Source organism: Lycium barbarum, chromosome 10 (assembly GCF_019175385.1).
Source record: "Lycium barbarum isolate Lr01 chromosome 10, ASM1917538v2, whole genome shotgun sequence".
NCBI lineage: Eukaryota > Viridiplantae > Streptophyta > Magnoliopsida > Solanales > Solanaceae > Lycium > Lycium barbarum.
The window spans coordinates 46,955,066-46,972,643 of record NC_083346.1 but is presented as its reverse complement, the minus strand read 5'-3'; the positions used below and the strand labels follow the sequence as shown (position 1 = coordinate 46,972,643).

The 17,578-nt window shown below is 35.1% G+C and overlaps 1 protein-coding gene across 1 annotated transcript; it reads right to left on the bottom strand.

Moving 5' to 3' along the window:
* Positions 1–126: 126 nt before the first annotated feature.
* On the bottom strand, positions 127–3,088 carry LOC132616198 (peroxidase 47-like). The gene is made up of 4 exons (XM_060330809.1): positions 2,652–3,088; positions 1,836–2,024; positions 1,525–1,687; positions 127–715 (listed from the first exon to the last, which is right to left on the bottom strand). Exons 1-4 carry the CDS (start codon positions 2,889–2,891, stop codon positions 318–320), a joined length of 990 nt encoding a protein of 329 aa, XP_060186792.1. The 5' UTR covers positions 2,892–3,088; the 3' UTR covers positions 127–317.
* Positions 3,089–17,578: the final 14,490 nt, after the last annotated feature.

Genomic DNA, 17,578 nt, shown 5'->3' with positions numbered 1-17,578 from the left:
AACTTGAATGGACTATTTCACATTCTATTTTATTGTATAATACAAAAACTCAATTAATTCCTTTAACTTTAGTTAAACAGATAGAGGGACAGAACTTGCCTGCATTAACAACAGAACTCACGTATATAATATGGACCAACAAACATAAGAGACACAATATATTGCTTTGGCTATTATATTTTTACATCTATACGAATACCAATAATGATATATATATATGCATAATCCCCACAAAGGTAGGGGTAAGATTTGTGTACATCCTACCTTTCCCAGACTCCACTTATGAGATTACACTTACATGTTGTATATGCATAATTTCAATTGATGATACGGCAATTGGCGCGCACTTCCCCGCTGGATCGTTCTTTAATATCAAGTAAACCCATTTTAACCATAGCTTGTTGAAAATCAAGGAAGAACATGGCTTGATTAAAGGCATAAGCATTAACAATCCCTCTAGTTCTAGGGTTATTATAAAGTGTTTGATCAGAGAAAAGGACACCAGTCTTCCTTTGCAAAGCATTATAGTAGTCATTGTCAAAAGTGTCCTTTGTGCTATCAAAGGCCTGCTCAGACTTGTCTCCACCACTGCATGTTTTTGATAGAGTCTTTGCAAATTGGGTATCCAAAGTTGGATCCACATCATGTGTTGAGTCAAAGTTACTCAATCTGTGCTTGAATGATGAGCATCTCGCCACTCCTAGCGTATGTGCACCTATACATATATAGTACAAGGACACAAATAATCAACAAAACTATAAGGGATCGTTTGGCAGGGTATATAAGAACAATACTAAATAGGGTGTATTAGTAATGCTTAGATTAGTTACGTTGGGATTAGTTATACTGATATTATTTTTTATCGACTATTTGGTTTGTTGTATTAAATGAATCGAGTGTATTAGAATATGAATAGTATTGAATAGGGTGTATTAGAATAGGAATAGTACTACTATCAGTTAATTATACATAGATTTGCTAGGTATAAGAATAGTACTGAATATGGTGTATAACTAAAATACAAATTTAGTTATACATAAATTGAAAAACACTACAAACAAGGGATTAATGATACCTAGCTAATACATCCTACCAAATGACCCCTAAGGTTATATGTAACACGCAGGAGTCAATATTATACATTCCTTTTAGTCCATAGCAAGTGTCCTTTTAGCCTGTTTATTTTGGTCCAAACTAAGTGTTCATTTACATAATCAAGTAGGTATTAATTGTTTTCTTCCAAAAAAAATTCTATTTAGATAAGTGAGTTTTTATGTAATCAAGAAACTTTATTAAATAAGTACTATTCAATTAAGGGTAAGTTAGTCAAAATATCTATTATTTTTCTAAGAGTTAATATTTTCTTAAGGGGTGTGTTAAAGGCCAAAATGACACTTATTATGAACCGGAGGGTAATTCACCTTAAATGAGTTCATCGGTAATATAAATATAATGGATTGTAGTGTAATAATTATATCACTGAGGCATTACTGAAGAATATATATACGGTATTTATTTATTTACCAGATAGAACCACCATTTCTTGAGCAGTGAAGCCATGTTGGCCAAACACTCTGATAAGCTCTGAACTATTTAGAGTGGGGGAAGGCAGATTGATTGTGTCTTCTATTTTTGACCTTCTTCCATCCTTCCTTCCTTTTGGTATGTCATACACTGGACCTCCAGCCTAACATAACATTCATTCATCAATTAGACCACTAATTATTTCTCTAATTAAGAGATTATCTACAAAGGACGTACTACTATATATTTTATGTGATAGAAATGAATCAAGTAAGAGAACAATATTATGGAGATGAATGTATCGATCTTACAAAGAAGACAGCATCCCTTGCAGCCATGGCAAGAATATCAGCACAAGAGACGACACCAGGGCATTGATTTTCGAGCTGTTCTTTGACATCATCAATGATTTCATAGCCTCTCAAGCTCAAATTTGCTGGCGAATCCTTTTCCGCTGTGTTACCCTTTGTTGAATCAATCAACACAGATGCATCACATCCCTTTTAACCCATTCATTTATCAACAAAAAATTAATTAAGATGTTCAATAAGGATAATACCAAGGTGTATATGTTAATACTAATATGAAATAGTATATATGTTAATAAAGTGTAGAAATTCTTGTAACTAGATAGTAGATTGAAAAGAATTCTCATGTCTCATGCATGGTATGATATTGTACAGTAAAGTAAGAAAAGAATAAAGTGTAGAAATTCTTGTAACTAGATAGTAGATTGAAAAGAATTCTCATGTCTCATGCATGGTATGATATTGTACAGTAAAGTAAAAAAAGAGTTACTCCCATTGTTTTGTAGAAACGCAACCGTATCTTTAATTACGGCATGCGTAGCTAGCTAGATTACTTGTAGAATATAAATTAAAGGAGAGGTCTTAATTGTATAATTGTATAGAAATTAAGCGCAATAACATAAGTAAACTAGTTTAACCAATCAAAATCAGTGATAATCAAATATAATCAATCTATATAACATAAAGCTTCAACATAAACAATATTCATGGATATTAATCCCACAACCCTAGAATACTAAGAGAACTAGCCACTCATTCTTGTGGTGACTACACAATTTATCATTGTTATTTATAGAAAGAGGGAGGGAGAAAAGTAACCTGGATGAAGCAATCGTGGAAGTGCATCCTAATAAGGGCAGCAGCAAGAGTAGGATCAGTTTGCAAATGCCTATTCACAGTGTTCTTCACTATTCCCTCTGCAAATGGACAATTCATCATGTAGTAATAATCCATTCTCAGACCATCAACTAATCCATATCCTCCCCCTCCATCAAATCTCCATCCACTCACTATTATATCCAACAACAATATCACCATAAACAACTCATACTTTCCCATTTCTTAAGGGATTGATAATTTTGGACTGGACAACAAATGGATGCTATTTATATACTAGTACCAACATATTAATTTATGCACCAATTGGATAATTAATTAGATCGGAAAATTGAAAACAAAAAGTTGGAAATAGTGGTCCATAATTCATCTCTCCCCGCCTAGTAAAACCAATTAAATCAATATATATTATGATAATCTTAAGTGGTGATCAGTGCATATCGATTGCATGTTCATTGACACGTTATAAGTTTAAAAATTAGTGGGACAAAAAGGTATGCTAATAAAGTTAATAATGTTGCACTAATTCTTAGGTATTTGTTGTCATTAAAGGTTTGAAATTAAAAATAAAATCATTGATCAAACTTAGTTGGTTCAGGATACTTATTTTTTTTTCCTTGTTTTCCTCCCTCAGACTTCAAACGGTTTCCTAGAAAGGAAAGAAAAAGAACACAAGTAGTACCTTCTTAGGGTTTGTTTGGAACTGATACACAAAATCTTCCGGTCTTAAGTTTGGAAGGGTATGAGATGAATTTCCTACCTTATTTGAATTTTACCATAATTATGTTTTATTTCAAAAAGGTTTTCTTGGTAGAAAAAGAATTTTTGGTAGAAAAGGACTCTTCCATATTTATCCCTTTTCTTGGAGATGAAGTTTTACAGTTCTATAAATTGAGGATATTCCCTTCAAACAACAACACAATAGCATCCACAATGTAGTCGTTCAAAGAGTATTGTTTAGGGAGATATTTTCTCTCAATAATTTTTAAGCTTTTATATTAGTTTTTCATATATAGATCAATTGATCAAACCATATTAGAATATTATGTTTATTTTAGTATGTGTTTCTTTGTCGTCTGATTTATCGTTGTTCAAGGGTTGCAATTATTAGCTTCTGCATGACGCCCTGATTATTTCAATCCCAACAAGCGGTATCAAACCCGATGGTTCAACCAACGGTTTAGCGGGTTGAAGACAGGTTCAAGGCGTGTTCAAATCAAGCTGCAACCAATTTCATGATAATGAAGATTTTGTCCAGAATGCGACATGTCTAGATGAATTTTCAACCATATTTTCAACATCCCTGCTGCTGCATCTTTAAAAATAAAGAAAAATATTCTTAAACCATAATATTTTTAACCTTATTTTTAACCAGCAGTGATGAAGAATATGAAAAGATGAAAAATCAAGATTATTTTTGCCAGAAAATTCAGGCCAAGGGGAGATTTGTTAGGATTTGCCTTGAATTTCCTACCTTATTTGAATTTTACCATAATTGTGTTTTATTTCAAAAGGTTTTCTTGGTAGAAAAAAGAATTTTTAGTAGAAAAGGACTCTTCCATATTTATCCCTTTTCTTGGAGGAGAAGTTTTGCACTTTATAAATTGAGGATATTCCCTTGATCAAACAACAACACAATAGCATCCACAATGTAGTCGTTCAAAGAGTATTGTTTAGGGGGAGATTTTCTCTCAATAGTTTTTAAGCTTTTATATTAGTTTTTTTTATATATAGATCAATTGATCAAACCATATAAGAATATTATGTTTCTTTTAGTATGTTTTTCTTGGTCGTCTGATTTATCGTTGTTCCAGGGTTGCAATTATTACCTTCTGCATGACGCCCTGATTATTTCGATCCCAACTGAGATAAGTTTATGATAGCCAATCTCTCAAGATATTTCATACTTTAGGGATGTGTCTGGTATGGCGGATTTTCTTTTTTTTTGCAAAATATTTTCTAATTTTGCAGTGTTTCGTTGGTCAAAATATTTTGAAAAACATTTTTTTCTAGGAAAGCAAGTTCCTTAGAACCAGGAAATAACTCCCGGATCAAACAAGTTCTATAAATGGAATTCTATGTTGATTGTCTCCTCCTCACCTCCTTCCCTTGCGCCCCAACTCCCACCATATTATGTTTGCCTAGATTATATATCATTGCTCCGGGGACAGTATTTTCTGCTCATTTATCAAACAATAGAAAATTAAGTAAGAAAATCACTTATTTAATTGGGAGGTATATTTATATCTTTAAGTGCTGTTATTTTTAAAAATAACTAATGACACATTTCACGACCCTATTGGTGTGTGACATACACATGTTTTGAAAAACTGGTCAAACGAAAAAAAAAAAAGATATATAGGACTTAAACACACTCGGAGAAACGTTTGATATATGTATAAAACATTACTGTGAATCATGAGAGATAGTATGTAATAAGAATTTAACTACAAGCTCAAATGTAAACTATGTATAAAGCCTTCCTAAGACAAAGGTTGAGGGCATGAACGACAATGACATCATCCCAATTTCATGGGAAACTTAAATATAAATACCAATGAGAATATCCAAATATATAAGTCAAAAAAAGAAAAAAAAAATCAAAATACATAACCAATAGATTTTTTGCTATTTATGTTGGTTGCTATTTTATTTCGTGCAAACAAAATAAAAAGATAAAACTTGTGGTAAAACCATGAACTGTGAATAGTGAATACAAGGTGCACTAATCTGGGATATCATACTTAACTCTTTTATAAGTACGTTAAATTAATAGTACCAGCCGCCCACCACTTAACTCTTTTATAAGTTTCACGAGGAGAATTGGCAAAAAGACCTCTTGAATCTTGAACAAAAAGGATCAAAATAAAAAATAAAAAAATTGAGGCCAAGTATATTACAATATTTGAAAATTTCATTTAACTAGCTACTTTCATTAGTTCATTTATTCAAATTTTTAAATTTTTGGTTCCTTCTCTTCTCTTTCGCTAATTTCCCAATTTTCGTAGTGTTTGTTTTGGTGGTTATTTGTACCCCACCAAACACCTAGAATACAGGTTCATTGTCCAACGCTTAGATAGAAATTTTATTTGTTTGATGAATATATGATTGTGTTTAAATACAATTGTATATAATCAGATGATTATGCTGTTTGTTTTTTGTGTTGTTATAGAGATCTATCTATAGAACAGAGGTCGTTGAGGAGTTCGCATATTTGTGAGAGGGATAAAGATTAATGTCGCTCAAACTTAGTGAATTCATTTGTCACGCAACACTCTTTTTCTCCGACTTATTCTTTTGAAATCCCTTAAATTACTTGTTTGTTCGTTATCTGAAATAGATTTTTATGTTTTACTTTGTAAGATCACGTAATTGAATTTGAGCAGGTTTCTAATATTGTTCATTTGTTCTATTAAATTTGAAAGTTACTAAAGGACTCACCTAGCTAGCTGTATTATGTCAAGTTTGTGGGGCTGACTGCGGGGTTGCAAGGGGCAACAGTCATGCACACACATGTACACACGTGTGAGAGTTATTTTTAAAAGGCACGTGGCAATTTTTAAATTAAAAAAGAAGTCATATTATTTTTTAATTCAGTAAATATGAATCTATTAACGAAAAGGGTAAATACCCTCGTCGTCAAATTATTTATTAGATGACGAGAGTATATATGAGCCACTTTTATAACGAGTGGTATATTAGCTCAAAGTCACAAAGTTGAGGGGTGTGTGGAACTTGATCTAGGGCATATCACCTATTTCCCTAACAACTTACGAGCGAAAACTTTTAGTGTACATGTGTGTGCATGAGTGGACAGAGGGACCAAGAGCCCTCCTATTTATAGTGTCAAGTGTCTTATCCCATCAACAAAGCATTTGACTCTTTGTCTTCCATCATTAAGAATCGATAACCCACAATCATATACATTAACCTTGGTTAATACACCATTATGTCTTGGAAGTTACATAGGTTATATGAGTTACAAGTTGATAGAACCTACGGGTTCACCATTGGCTAGTTCACAGCCTGAGAGTTTACTCAAAACAGTCTAGGGGACCTGGTCCCTAAACTGTTTTCACAGATAATAATGGAAGGTAAATGAGGCAAGATATTTACGTGGAAAACTCCTTGCTTAAGGGATTAAAAACCACGACCTGCCCTAGTAGGATTTCCAACTTCACTAAACTGAGCAACTTCAGATTACAACCTATTGCAACCTAGGAATTAAACTCTTAATCTCTAACCCTTACAATACACCTATTGTAAGCACCTTTACAATAACTCTATTGCAAAGCTCCAAGTCTTGACTACCTCTAGCCAACGACCTAACTGATACTTAGCTAACTCTAGCCAAGAAAACAAAGTTACAAAAATTGAAATCTGTCCTACTATAATGCTGCTTGAAAAGCAGTGTAGGAATACAAATTTAGAGCATAAAACAAGACTCAATTATCTTAGGACTTCAGATGTCTTTAGTGGCAGGAACTGGTCCCTTGGATTGTTGAGATCTTGTTCTTGTGAACACCTTATAAGAGGTAGCTGCCACACTTGAGAGAAATATGTCTTTTTAGATTTGCAAGTGTTAGGTCAAAAAGATGCCCAACATGTTGTATAAATATGGGACAAAATAGAGAGCATGTGAGAAACATGTGACCATGAATAGTGACGTCTCAAGGGCTTTTAGTTTCAATCATACATACAGCTGTGCTGCTGCAGTTCTACCTGAACAGTGCAGCAGCTTTACAGCTGTTAAGTACCGTGCATTACTTTCATGGGACCTGATAGAGGATCTGGTCCTTGGATTGTTTGTCAATTATCAAAACTATGAAATGCTATAACTCATCAATTTTCCCCTTTTTGATGATGACAAACTTGTAAGTGATATTTCCCCTAAGGACCAAGGTTTCTTCTTCAGAGTAAGCTCATGTAGGATGGACGATGTAGCTTTTTCATACTAGACCTTCAATCTTCATGTTGCACCCTTTCACAACTGTGAACAACTTCCCCTGAGAACATGTCCCTCAACAGCATTGTACCGTATCAAGACCAGGTACTCTTGCATAGTCAACTTCAGCAAATTGTTGAGCAATGAGAGCAGGTCAACATTCTCCACCTTTTACCAGCACTTGAAAAGCATGTCATGTATTGGACCCTTCACGTTGGCAATGTCTTCCAGGCTCAAATGGAGCCAGGTTCAACCCGATTCCATGAAGGAGAATGATAAACTATATCAGTCAATCTTCCATTTGGAGACCAAGTTCCCCCTGTTGATTTGGCCTTTAACAGCATGAAACTATATCAGTCAATCTTCCATTTGGACTATATCAGTCAATCTTCCATTTGGAGACCAGGTCCCCCCTGTTGATTTGGCCTTTAATAGCATGACACTATATCAGTCAATCTTCAATTTGGAGACCAGGTTCCCCCTTTAACATTGCCTACAGTTTTTCCTCTGAAGCAAAGTATCTAGTATTCTTTTATAACATCTTTCCCCCTTTTGGCATCATCGAAAAAGGGACTATGAACTTCACAAGCAGAGATTATCAGAAGTAACAATACATAGATTAAGGAAAAACATATGTAGAGACCATAGCAGTCAATATAGGCATAAACATACATAATAAATCCCCCAAAAACATTGTCAGTATTACAGTCCCAAAAAAAACACAATTAGAAAAAGAACAGCGACAAGGTGATCCAGGACTTGATATAGCAAAAAGAGAGTCAATGGGTGGCTGATTTGTTGGAGTTGAGAGCTGTAATCAGCATGTCCACTCTAGCCTCTGCTACGTGATGTGCAACCAATAGTTTTTCTTGGAGCTCCTCAACCTTTCTCTTTATTCTGGCATTGTCTTCTCTTAGCACATCATTCTCGGCCTTCAGCATTGTACTAGGACCATTTCCGTCTATTTTCAGATTTGCATTTTCAGTCTTTACCAGAGCATTATCAACCTTCAGCATCTTTATATCTGCTAGAGTTTTATCATTTACCTCAATCAATCACGAAATGGTGGAAGTACATCCCACTCCTCCTTTCTTAGGTATGATTTCACATTCTTCTAATGTACCCAGAGAGAACATTTGTTTCTTGATTCCTTTAGTGACATTTCCCAGAGCAACCTTGAAGTGTTTAAACACTTTCGTCAGTAAGAATCCATAGGGGAGTCCATGTACACCGTCTTTAGTATTAACCAGCTTTACCATGTGTTCGATCATAAGAGAAGGCAGATTGACTCTGTTTCCAGCATCCAAGATTTCCATAAGGACCAGGTCCTTCTTAGAATCAATGCACCTTTTCTCTTTTTGGGGTAACAGTACTTAGTTGATGAGTTCAAAAAGAATCTGATAGGTAGGTTTCATCTATTTTTTATGGAGAGTATCAGTGGCTATCTCTTCACCAAATCTAACTATCAGACTTTTGAATTCGTCAGAGGCCTTGTCCTCTCTAAGCTTCTTCACAACTTTAATGGGTACTCCCAAGATCTCATCAAGCTGACTCTTATCTAAAGTAAAGTTCCAACTTTGCACACCAGAGTGTTATCATCAGTGTACTGCAAGTTCACAAAGAAATCAACAACCTCTTCCTTATATGCTAGAGCAGTACCTTTAAGAAGATGATCCCATCCTTGAATTCTCAGAATTTCCAATAGCTCAACCATTCCTTGGTACGCTTCCACCTCTGAATGAAACACCCTGCCCACTAATACGCTCTGTCCTCTTAGATTTTCTAATCTCAGCAACTATTTCTCCTTTTTTGCACTTCTCAGTTTAGAAGAACCAAGTTCCTTATCCATGCATGAATTTCTTATTTTTGAGGATCCAACATCTTCGTTTTCATGTGTCTTTCTTTTCTTAAGAATCTTTTGTACCTTTCCCTTTTCAATGCCATCTTTCTCTCCTTCATCAACTTCCACTCTTCCCTAGAGCTTTTTTTTTGTTAAGGAGATCTCTTCCTCTTCATCTTCTTGATCATTCACAAATGACACAGTTTCTTTGTCCCTTATGTGACTCAACTCAGCAGTTTACCAGTTTCATTTTCTTCTTTGTACTCTGCTTACTCTTGGACTATGATGCAAGTTGTCCTCTAGTCCTTGGTCTGGAAGGGGGTGGACTTTCAATGTGTTGAAAAGAAGTCTTCCTCTGTGCAGTAGATTTACTTTTTCCCAACTTTCCTTTCTTGATTGTTTTTGCGGTACCATGTCCCTTAGCAGACCCTTTGGCACAACCAGATCCCTTTGCTGATAATTTCTTCTAAGGAATGACAATGGTAGATAGAGGCGTATCATCCAAAGTCTCCTTATTGGGACCAGGTACCTTCCCTTGTACTTAAGAACTCGCTTCTTCATCGTTTCTTTATTTTTCTTGCATTTCTAAAGACTCACACTCCTCTCCTATATTGACACATCCACTTACAACATTTGCAATATTCCTAACAAGATTTCCACTACCCAAGGGTCTGTTCAAGTTTCCACTTTCTACAAGGACTTCAGGTGTAACCTTATCCCTAGTTTCCATATTTTTAATGCTTTCAGCAACATCATCAGCAGTTTGGCATACACTCAGTCTTTCCTTACACTTAGAGCTTTCAAGAACATCATCTGAATTTTTAAAAAAATTCTCAATTTCTAGTACACATCCAGCAAGCAAATATTCCTGATTAATGAACTCATCTACATTTACTTCTGAGTCTAAGAGATTTTGATTACCTGAGTTTACTGCTGCTTCATTCAATATTTTTGAACCTCTCTAACCTCCTTTGGTTGCATCTTTGCTAGTTATCTCCACTCCATCATCCTTTTCAGCTCCCTTCTTAGTGAGCTCGAAGAGTTTGGAGGTAGTGACAGAATTGGCACTATTATCGGGGATGGGTTTGTCGGACTGAGAAGGATGTGTGGATTCAAGGGCACAATCTTGTGATTGTTTCTCCTTTTGAGTTTCATAGGGACCAGGAACAGTTGATTTAGAAGCAGAGCTTATTTGGTTGTTTTCATGGGAATTTTGGGTTTCTGACTCGAAAACAGAGGACGAATGGTCTGTTGGAAGAGAGGCTTGAGAGGATGGATATGTGGGGATGGATTCAGTAGCATTTAAGAAGGTTAAAACTTGGTTAGACATGACAAGATTTTAGTATGAAGAAGTGATGTTGAAGGAATAGGAAAGGGTTTTGATCGACGAAGAATTTGTGAGGTGAGGAGAGAGAGAAAGCACTTTGGTTTAAATATTAAATGAGAAGCCCCCTTTTGATTGGTCGAGAGAGGGTTATCGGATCAATGTAGGTTGGGCTTTGAAGAATGTGAATCGATGAGATGAATTTTCAGAAAGGCGGGAGAAATGACTGACACTGCATTCAACGACATTAATGATGTATGTAGATGCTCGAAAAGACTACTAACCTGAGCAAGAAGGACCAGGTCCCTCGGCTTTTGAGATAGCTTAGGCAAAGAAGTCTGAGGAATGAAATGTCTTCAACATTTATATTGTCATGATGTGGTTATGTAAGCACACCCATTATCAATCATAGCTGACCATTGAGGAGATGTAAGTGATTTTGGACAATCTCAGTTCCAGTTGGTTTCTCTAAAGATACCCTTTGCTTGGTGCTTTAAGAAGAATGTATGCACTATAACTCTCCATCTTCCATAACTTCAGATGACTTGACCTTTCCTTCACATCTTCCCTCAAGAAGAGACTGTTCTAAATTGTTGAGATTGCTGCTGCTCACGTGCTCAGATTTCTATAGATCAGAGCAACACTCCACATGATAGCAGAATCATTTCAGCTTCAAACAGGATGGATTTGAGCCATCTATTTTGAAGTCGTTTTCAAAGAGGGATGATAGGGACCAAGTCCTTTATCTTTAGGTTATTTCTGAACCCTCTAATGAGAGAAACTCCATTTTGAACCTTGATAGACATCAGAAGTCTCAGTCCCCTTCATTTAAAGCATTGAATACATTTGAATTGCTCAGCAAAAATCTTTTCCCTCTTAATGATAAAGAGTTGTCACTTTCTTGGATTTAACTCACTGAGTACCAGATCCCTTGAAGAAGTAAATTTAACTGAGAAGCACCTACCAATCTCTGTACTAAGTGACAATGTGGTTGAATAATTCCTTCTCATTTGTAGCTAAATCCTTCGGTCTTGGTGCATGCTTTCACAGAGGAGTGCCTTGCAGTTTTGCTTATATAAAAATGTCATTTTCTTCATTCTTGACACTAACGCACTCCTGTGTTTTAAGGCTTCGAGTGAGAGACTATCCATTTCTTCGATCTTATGTTCCAAGCAGTCAGCATTTCCACTGCCCTTTCTCACTCCAGCCCTTTCCTTTGATCACTTGTTAACCCTAGGAACCAAAACCAGTTTGGATCCCAAGTAACAATAGAAAGGATAGGCTTGATCTTTGTTTAGCCCTCCTTGCCAATTTCCCTTCTTTTACTAAGGACTGGGTCCTTTGCCTTTTAGTTTGTTTTCAAACACTTTTCTTCTACTCTGTTCAGCCCGAGCTCCTACTTTGCCCTATGTATCATAACAATCAGCGAGGTCAGAATGAACGTAAGTCCAGTTTTCACACCTAGATCTGTATTTGCCCCGAGTATTGTGTGAAATTGTGGCTCTTTCTGCACAAATGCTCTGTTTCACATCGAAACTAGCACGGATTGGAGTAGGTTCACCAAAAGGCCATGTCCAAAGATGTGACATCTCAAGATCTGTCTTTTTCTGCTTTACCTTCTCCTGAAATAGCTTATTCTTTCCAAGCTCAACGATGAGATTTGCCTTGGCTCTTTCAAGTTCTTTCTCAATCCTAAGATGAATCTCACAAATCTCTTATTTTAGTCTAGGAGAAATGTTTGTTAGCTTCTTCATCTGATGAGTGTTCAGGGCATTTTCTCTGATTTCTCCTATAACTTGATTATTTGGATTTACTAAGGACATAGTTCCGTTGTTTCTATTTTGCTTGAAAACACCTGCCCAGCCAGAATATATACTAATCGAGAGATTGGCAAGAGATATCAACCTTTTCTGAGAGTAGCAATCCAGATCCTTTTGAGTATCAACAAAAATCACCTTTTTGTCAGGAATCTGGTCTTCTCTTTTTACTTATTTATTGTCATTTTTAGCAACAGATCTTGCCTTGAGTGTAAATGTAAAGTTAAGTTCATTGTCAACACTCATCATAGATATATCATCTTGTTTATCTTTATACATGGTGAATAAGTCTTTTCTGGTTGCCATGATTTGTTTCACAAGATCATCAGCATCATTTCTTCTGTTGGCCTTCTTGACAGGCACCTGGTTCCATGCAACTTTATCTTCATTGTGATTTTTATAAAGCTTTTGAATATGAGGAGAGCATTCCTCCGAGAGATGTTCAAGCTTTCCGCACTTGTGACAACAATTATTTTCTTTGTAGTTCCTGCTGGATTTCCCTTATTTGAGATTCCATTATTTCTTTGAGCCATATCTTGGAATCTTTGAGTGAGAGACTCCATGTCGATGCCATCGCTTTCTGAGCCATCTATCTTTGACTCTCCTTTCTCAAGATCTTGAATAGGCTCGTTGTTCTTCATTTCTATAACCTCTCGCACTCTTCCCCTCCACCCCTTATAATATTCTCCATTGAGTCTTGGTGGTCTTGTGCTAGATTCTTCCTTCTCTAGGTTTGGTGACCTGGCCATAAGAGGATCCTTTCTAGGTGTTACCCTTTTAGAAAGTCCAAGCTCTGATACCAATTGATATAACCTACGGGTTCACCGTTGGCTAGTTCACAACCTGAGAGTTTACACAAAACAGTCTAGGGGACCTGGTCCCTGAACCGTTTTCACAAAAAATAATGGAAGGTAAATGAGACGAGATATTTACGTGGAAAACTCCTTGCTCAATGGATTAAAAACCACGACCTACCCTAGTAGGATTTCCAACTTCACTAAACTGAGCAACTTCAGATTACAACCTATTGCAACCTAAGAATTAAACTCTTAATCCCTAACCCTTACAATACACCTATTGTAAGCACCTTTACAATAACTCTATTGCAAAGCTCCAAGTCTTGACTGCCTCTAGCCAACGACCCAACTGATACTTAGCTAACTCTAGCCAAGAAAACAAAGTTACAAAGATTGAAATTTGTCCTACTATGACGCTTCTTGAAAAGCAGTGTAGGAATACAAATTTAGAGCATAAAACAAGGCTCAACTATCCTAGGACTTCAGATGTCTTTAGTGGCAAGAACTGGTCCCTTGGATTGTTGAGATATTGTTCTTGTGGACACCTTGTAAGAGGTAGCCGCCACACTTGAGAGAAATATGTCTTTTTAGATTTGCAAGTGATAGGTCAAAAAGATGCCCAACATGTTGTATAAATATGAGACAAAATAGAGAGCATGTGAGAAACATGTGACCATGAATAGTGACGTCTCAAGGGCTTTTAGTTTCCATCATACATACAGCTGTGCTGCTGCAGTTCTGCCTGAACAGTGCAGCAGCTTTACAACTGTTAAGTACCGTGCATTACTTTCACGGGACCTGATGGAGGACCTGGTCCTTGGATCGTTTGTCAATTATCAAAACTATGAAATGCTATAACTCATCACAAGTCATGGTGTAATTTTTTACATATAATGAATATAAAAATAAAAGACATATAGTGAATGATTTATGGAGATCATGGTAGAAAATAGGATAACTAATGTAGAGATCATGGGCAGGCCACTTTAATGTGATCATGGATGCCACAAATTCTTACTTTTTCATCCAACCTCTATAATATTGCAGTTGACATTGTTTATGGTATTTTTTTATGTAGTGACTTATCACTTATTCAAACTCAGATATTTCAGTGCAAATTGATTGACTCTGTTGCACTAAGCATCTGAGGATTAATTTGAAGATTTAAGTCATCAATTTCTGTTGTTTTATTTTAGTAGGTATGTCACTTTGCATCTCAATAGTTTGATGAGGACCCACGGACAACCAATTAAGTATAGTTTCAATGGAAACTTGTTTGCTCAAAAGTAATCTCATGCACTTATTATGCTTTACATTTACTTACTAATGTCAAATTATGTTTTGTGAAGAATGGAGGAATGCTTATCTTTCAGCCACTAAGTTCAGCTGCCTTCACTTCCCCTCTTTCTATCTTGTTCAACGTCTCTCAGAAAATTTTAAATTGATTGCACAAACAAACATTTTCTTGAGCCAAAGTGTAATTAATTACATATATATCCTATTATTTAATGAATAATAATTTAATTAATGTATCTATGAACTAATAAAAGGCCTAGAATCTTCCGGACTAAAAGTTTCTTGCCTTTACTACCAAGTATAAGGCTAAATACTTTATTAATTACATGTGTGTATACTTCTTAAACATGTGTGTCATTTCCAACCAATACTAGACAATTTTATTCATTTCAAGCATAAAAGAGTTCACACCATTGTTGAAGTCATAATTCTCCACTGTATGTAAGTCAAAATTAGCAAACTGTGATTATTGGTTTATCGTACTGCACAAAATCAAAACCGAACTAAAAGATAGCAAACCATACTTCTTTTTCAAAATTGAAAATTGAAAATTTCAAAATTACACTATACCATACCACGAACACCCTAACTTATACGGGTAACAAAACAGAATCACAAGTTCATTTATTAAAACTATATCTGAAGACATACATCATTGTTATAAGTTAAAAATAAAAGGCAAAACAGAAAACAAACTTTCACACTAATTTCTGTACACAATTGAAATGCTTGAAATTGGAAATGATACAAGTTGGTCAAGTCAGCTAGCCACTTGGACCTGTTGGACCACGTCATCATGTCAATTTATTCATATAGAAAGTTGGAGTGAAGCCTCCCCTCGATTATAAGACAATACGCAATCATTTACACTTGCCACAATTGATTGCGATTCCCTTCAGTGAAATTGCTTTTTCTTTTTGCCGGGCTAAACTATTCGTCCCGTTTGGACATATAAATAAATATTTTAGAATCAATATCTGATTAACAAATTGTTATAATTTCCCAACTCCAACTTGAAATTGATTTTCAAGTTTGAAAAAGTGCTACAAATCAATTTTTCAAAGTAGTAATTTTTTTCCTCACGAACTTCAATACTTTTCAAGTGAAATGCATGTTCAACATATTTTCAATTTAAAATATATTTTTTGACTTAATTTTAAATTTTATTTTTTTACTTCAAATATCACCCAATTCATGTCCAAACGCCTATTAAAATGGGAAGGAGATTAGCGTGTGGATGAGTATATGAATTGAAATTGGATTTTTTTTAAATTAAAGTTAGACAGAAGTTTGTGAAAGTTATTATGTTCTTTTTATTTGTTTGTTTTTCTTTCATTGTTAACGGGATGAATATCGTTGTAACAAAAATATCAAGAGGTAAAGGTCGAGTTTACCGATATATGACATATTGGTCCATTTATTGAACCCTTTTCTTTTAGCCCTTTTAGCGCATTTTCTTACGGGTTGCAAATGAATTCACCAACTTTAATTTATATTTTAAATGATTGTGTTGAACTTTGATTGATTGGGAGGATGTTGCATAAATTTGGGTACGGTAGAATTTGCCACCACTTATCATGGTAATATCTTGGAATCTCCTTTAATTTGATCTAATGGTGCTGCATGACTGCATCCATGCGGTGTCTAACTTGTGATAGAAATTAATCTTTGTACAAAAATATTAAAGGTGTGTTGGGTTAAGGACAAATTTTATAATAGTAACGTGAATCTGCCACATGTTAAAAATTGGAATAAAGCATAAAAAACACCAACCTAAAGAGGAGTAAAATTACCAGTTACACTTAATTACGCAGGTCATATGACATCCTATACTTATTATTTTTTATTTATTTATTTATTTATTTTATTATGTATTTTTTAGCCCCTTCAATAACGCCTTAGTAAAGAAAATAAGTTGAAACTTGACATTGTGCATACAAGCAGGGGCGGACCCACGTTGAGAGAAGGAGTGTCACGCGACACCGCTTACTTTACTAAATAGATATATTAATACTATGCATAAAGTGATGTTCTGAACGAAATAACATTGCTTGACAATATATGTGGTTCAACGCCATGTTTTGTGAGGAAATGAAATCTCTTGCCCACTTACAATTTGAATAGAAGAAAATGACCTTTTCAGATCTCTTATGTGTAAAAGATTAAGATATCTTATAAAAAGGTCATACAACTAAAAAAGTTTGTAAAGGTTTAAAAACTCATTTTTATCTTTGAAGTTGGACCAACCTCAACCTAAGCATATTTTTGGAAAATGTAACATCTATATCTTAAGATTGCAGTTAAGTAGTATTGAACCTATGATCTCTTCTAGCTTAAAACTAACCTAAACCTATAGGTCAAGGATATGTCTTGCCCATAAATGTGATAATTAGATTTTTGTCATTCCTTCTATAAATATCAATATCGCTTATTGAAAATTCTTCGTACGCAACTACATAAAGGCATCCATACAAGATTTTTTTTCTTCAAAAAAAGGAGTTTTATTTTCATTTTATTTAATTTTATTCTCTCAGACCCAAAATTGACCAGACCCGCTTCCATCTCACAACCCCTTAATTCGTTCTTTCACAGTTATTTGACCAAAATCTCCTCTTTTATCTTTTTCTTCTGTGAATCAACATTAGGGTGTTACATAGCTAATCCTAAAATTATACACAGAGTTTGGGAATATATAAAAAACTCCAGCTTTCAGATGTAACAGTTAGAAATGAATTGAGAGCTAAAATTTACAATAAGATAATCTTACCTCTTCAAACCAACAAGAATTTCTAACGTGAATTTTCGTAGCTTCAATGCTCGTCATGGGTAAACAAGATGGGAAGAGGACCTTTTTTATATAGACGATACTAGCTTTTGATTTGGAACTTTA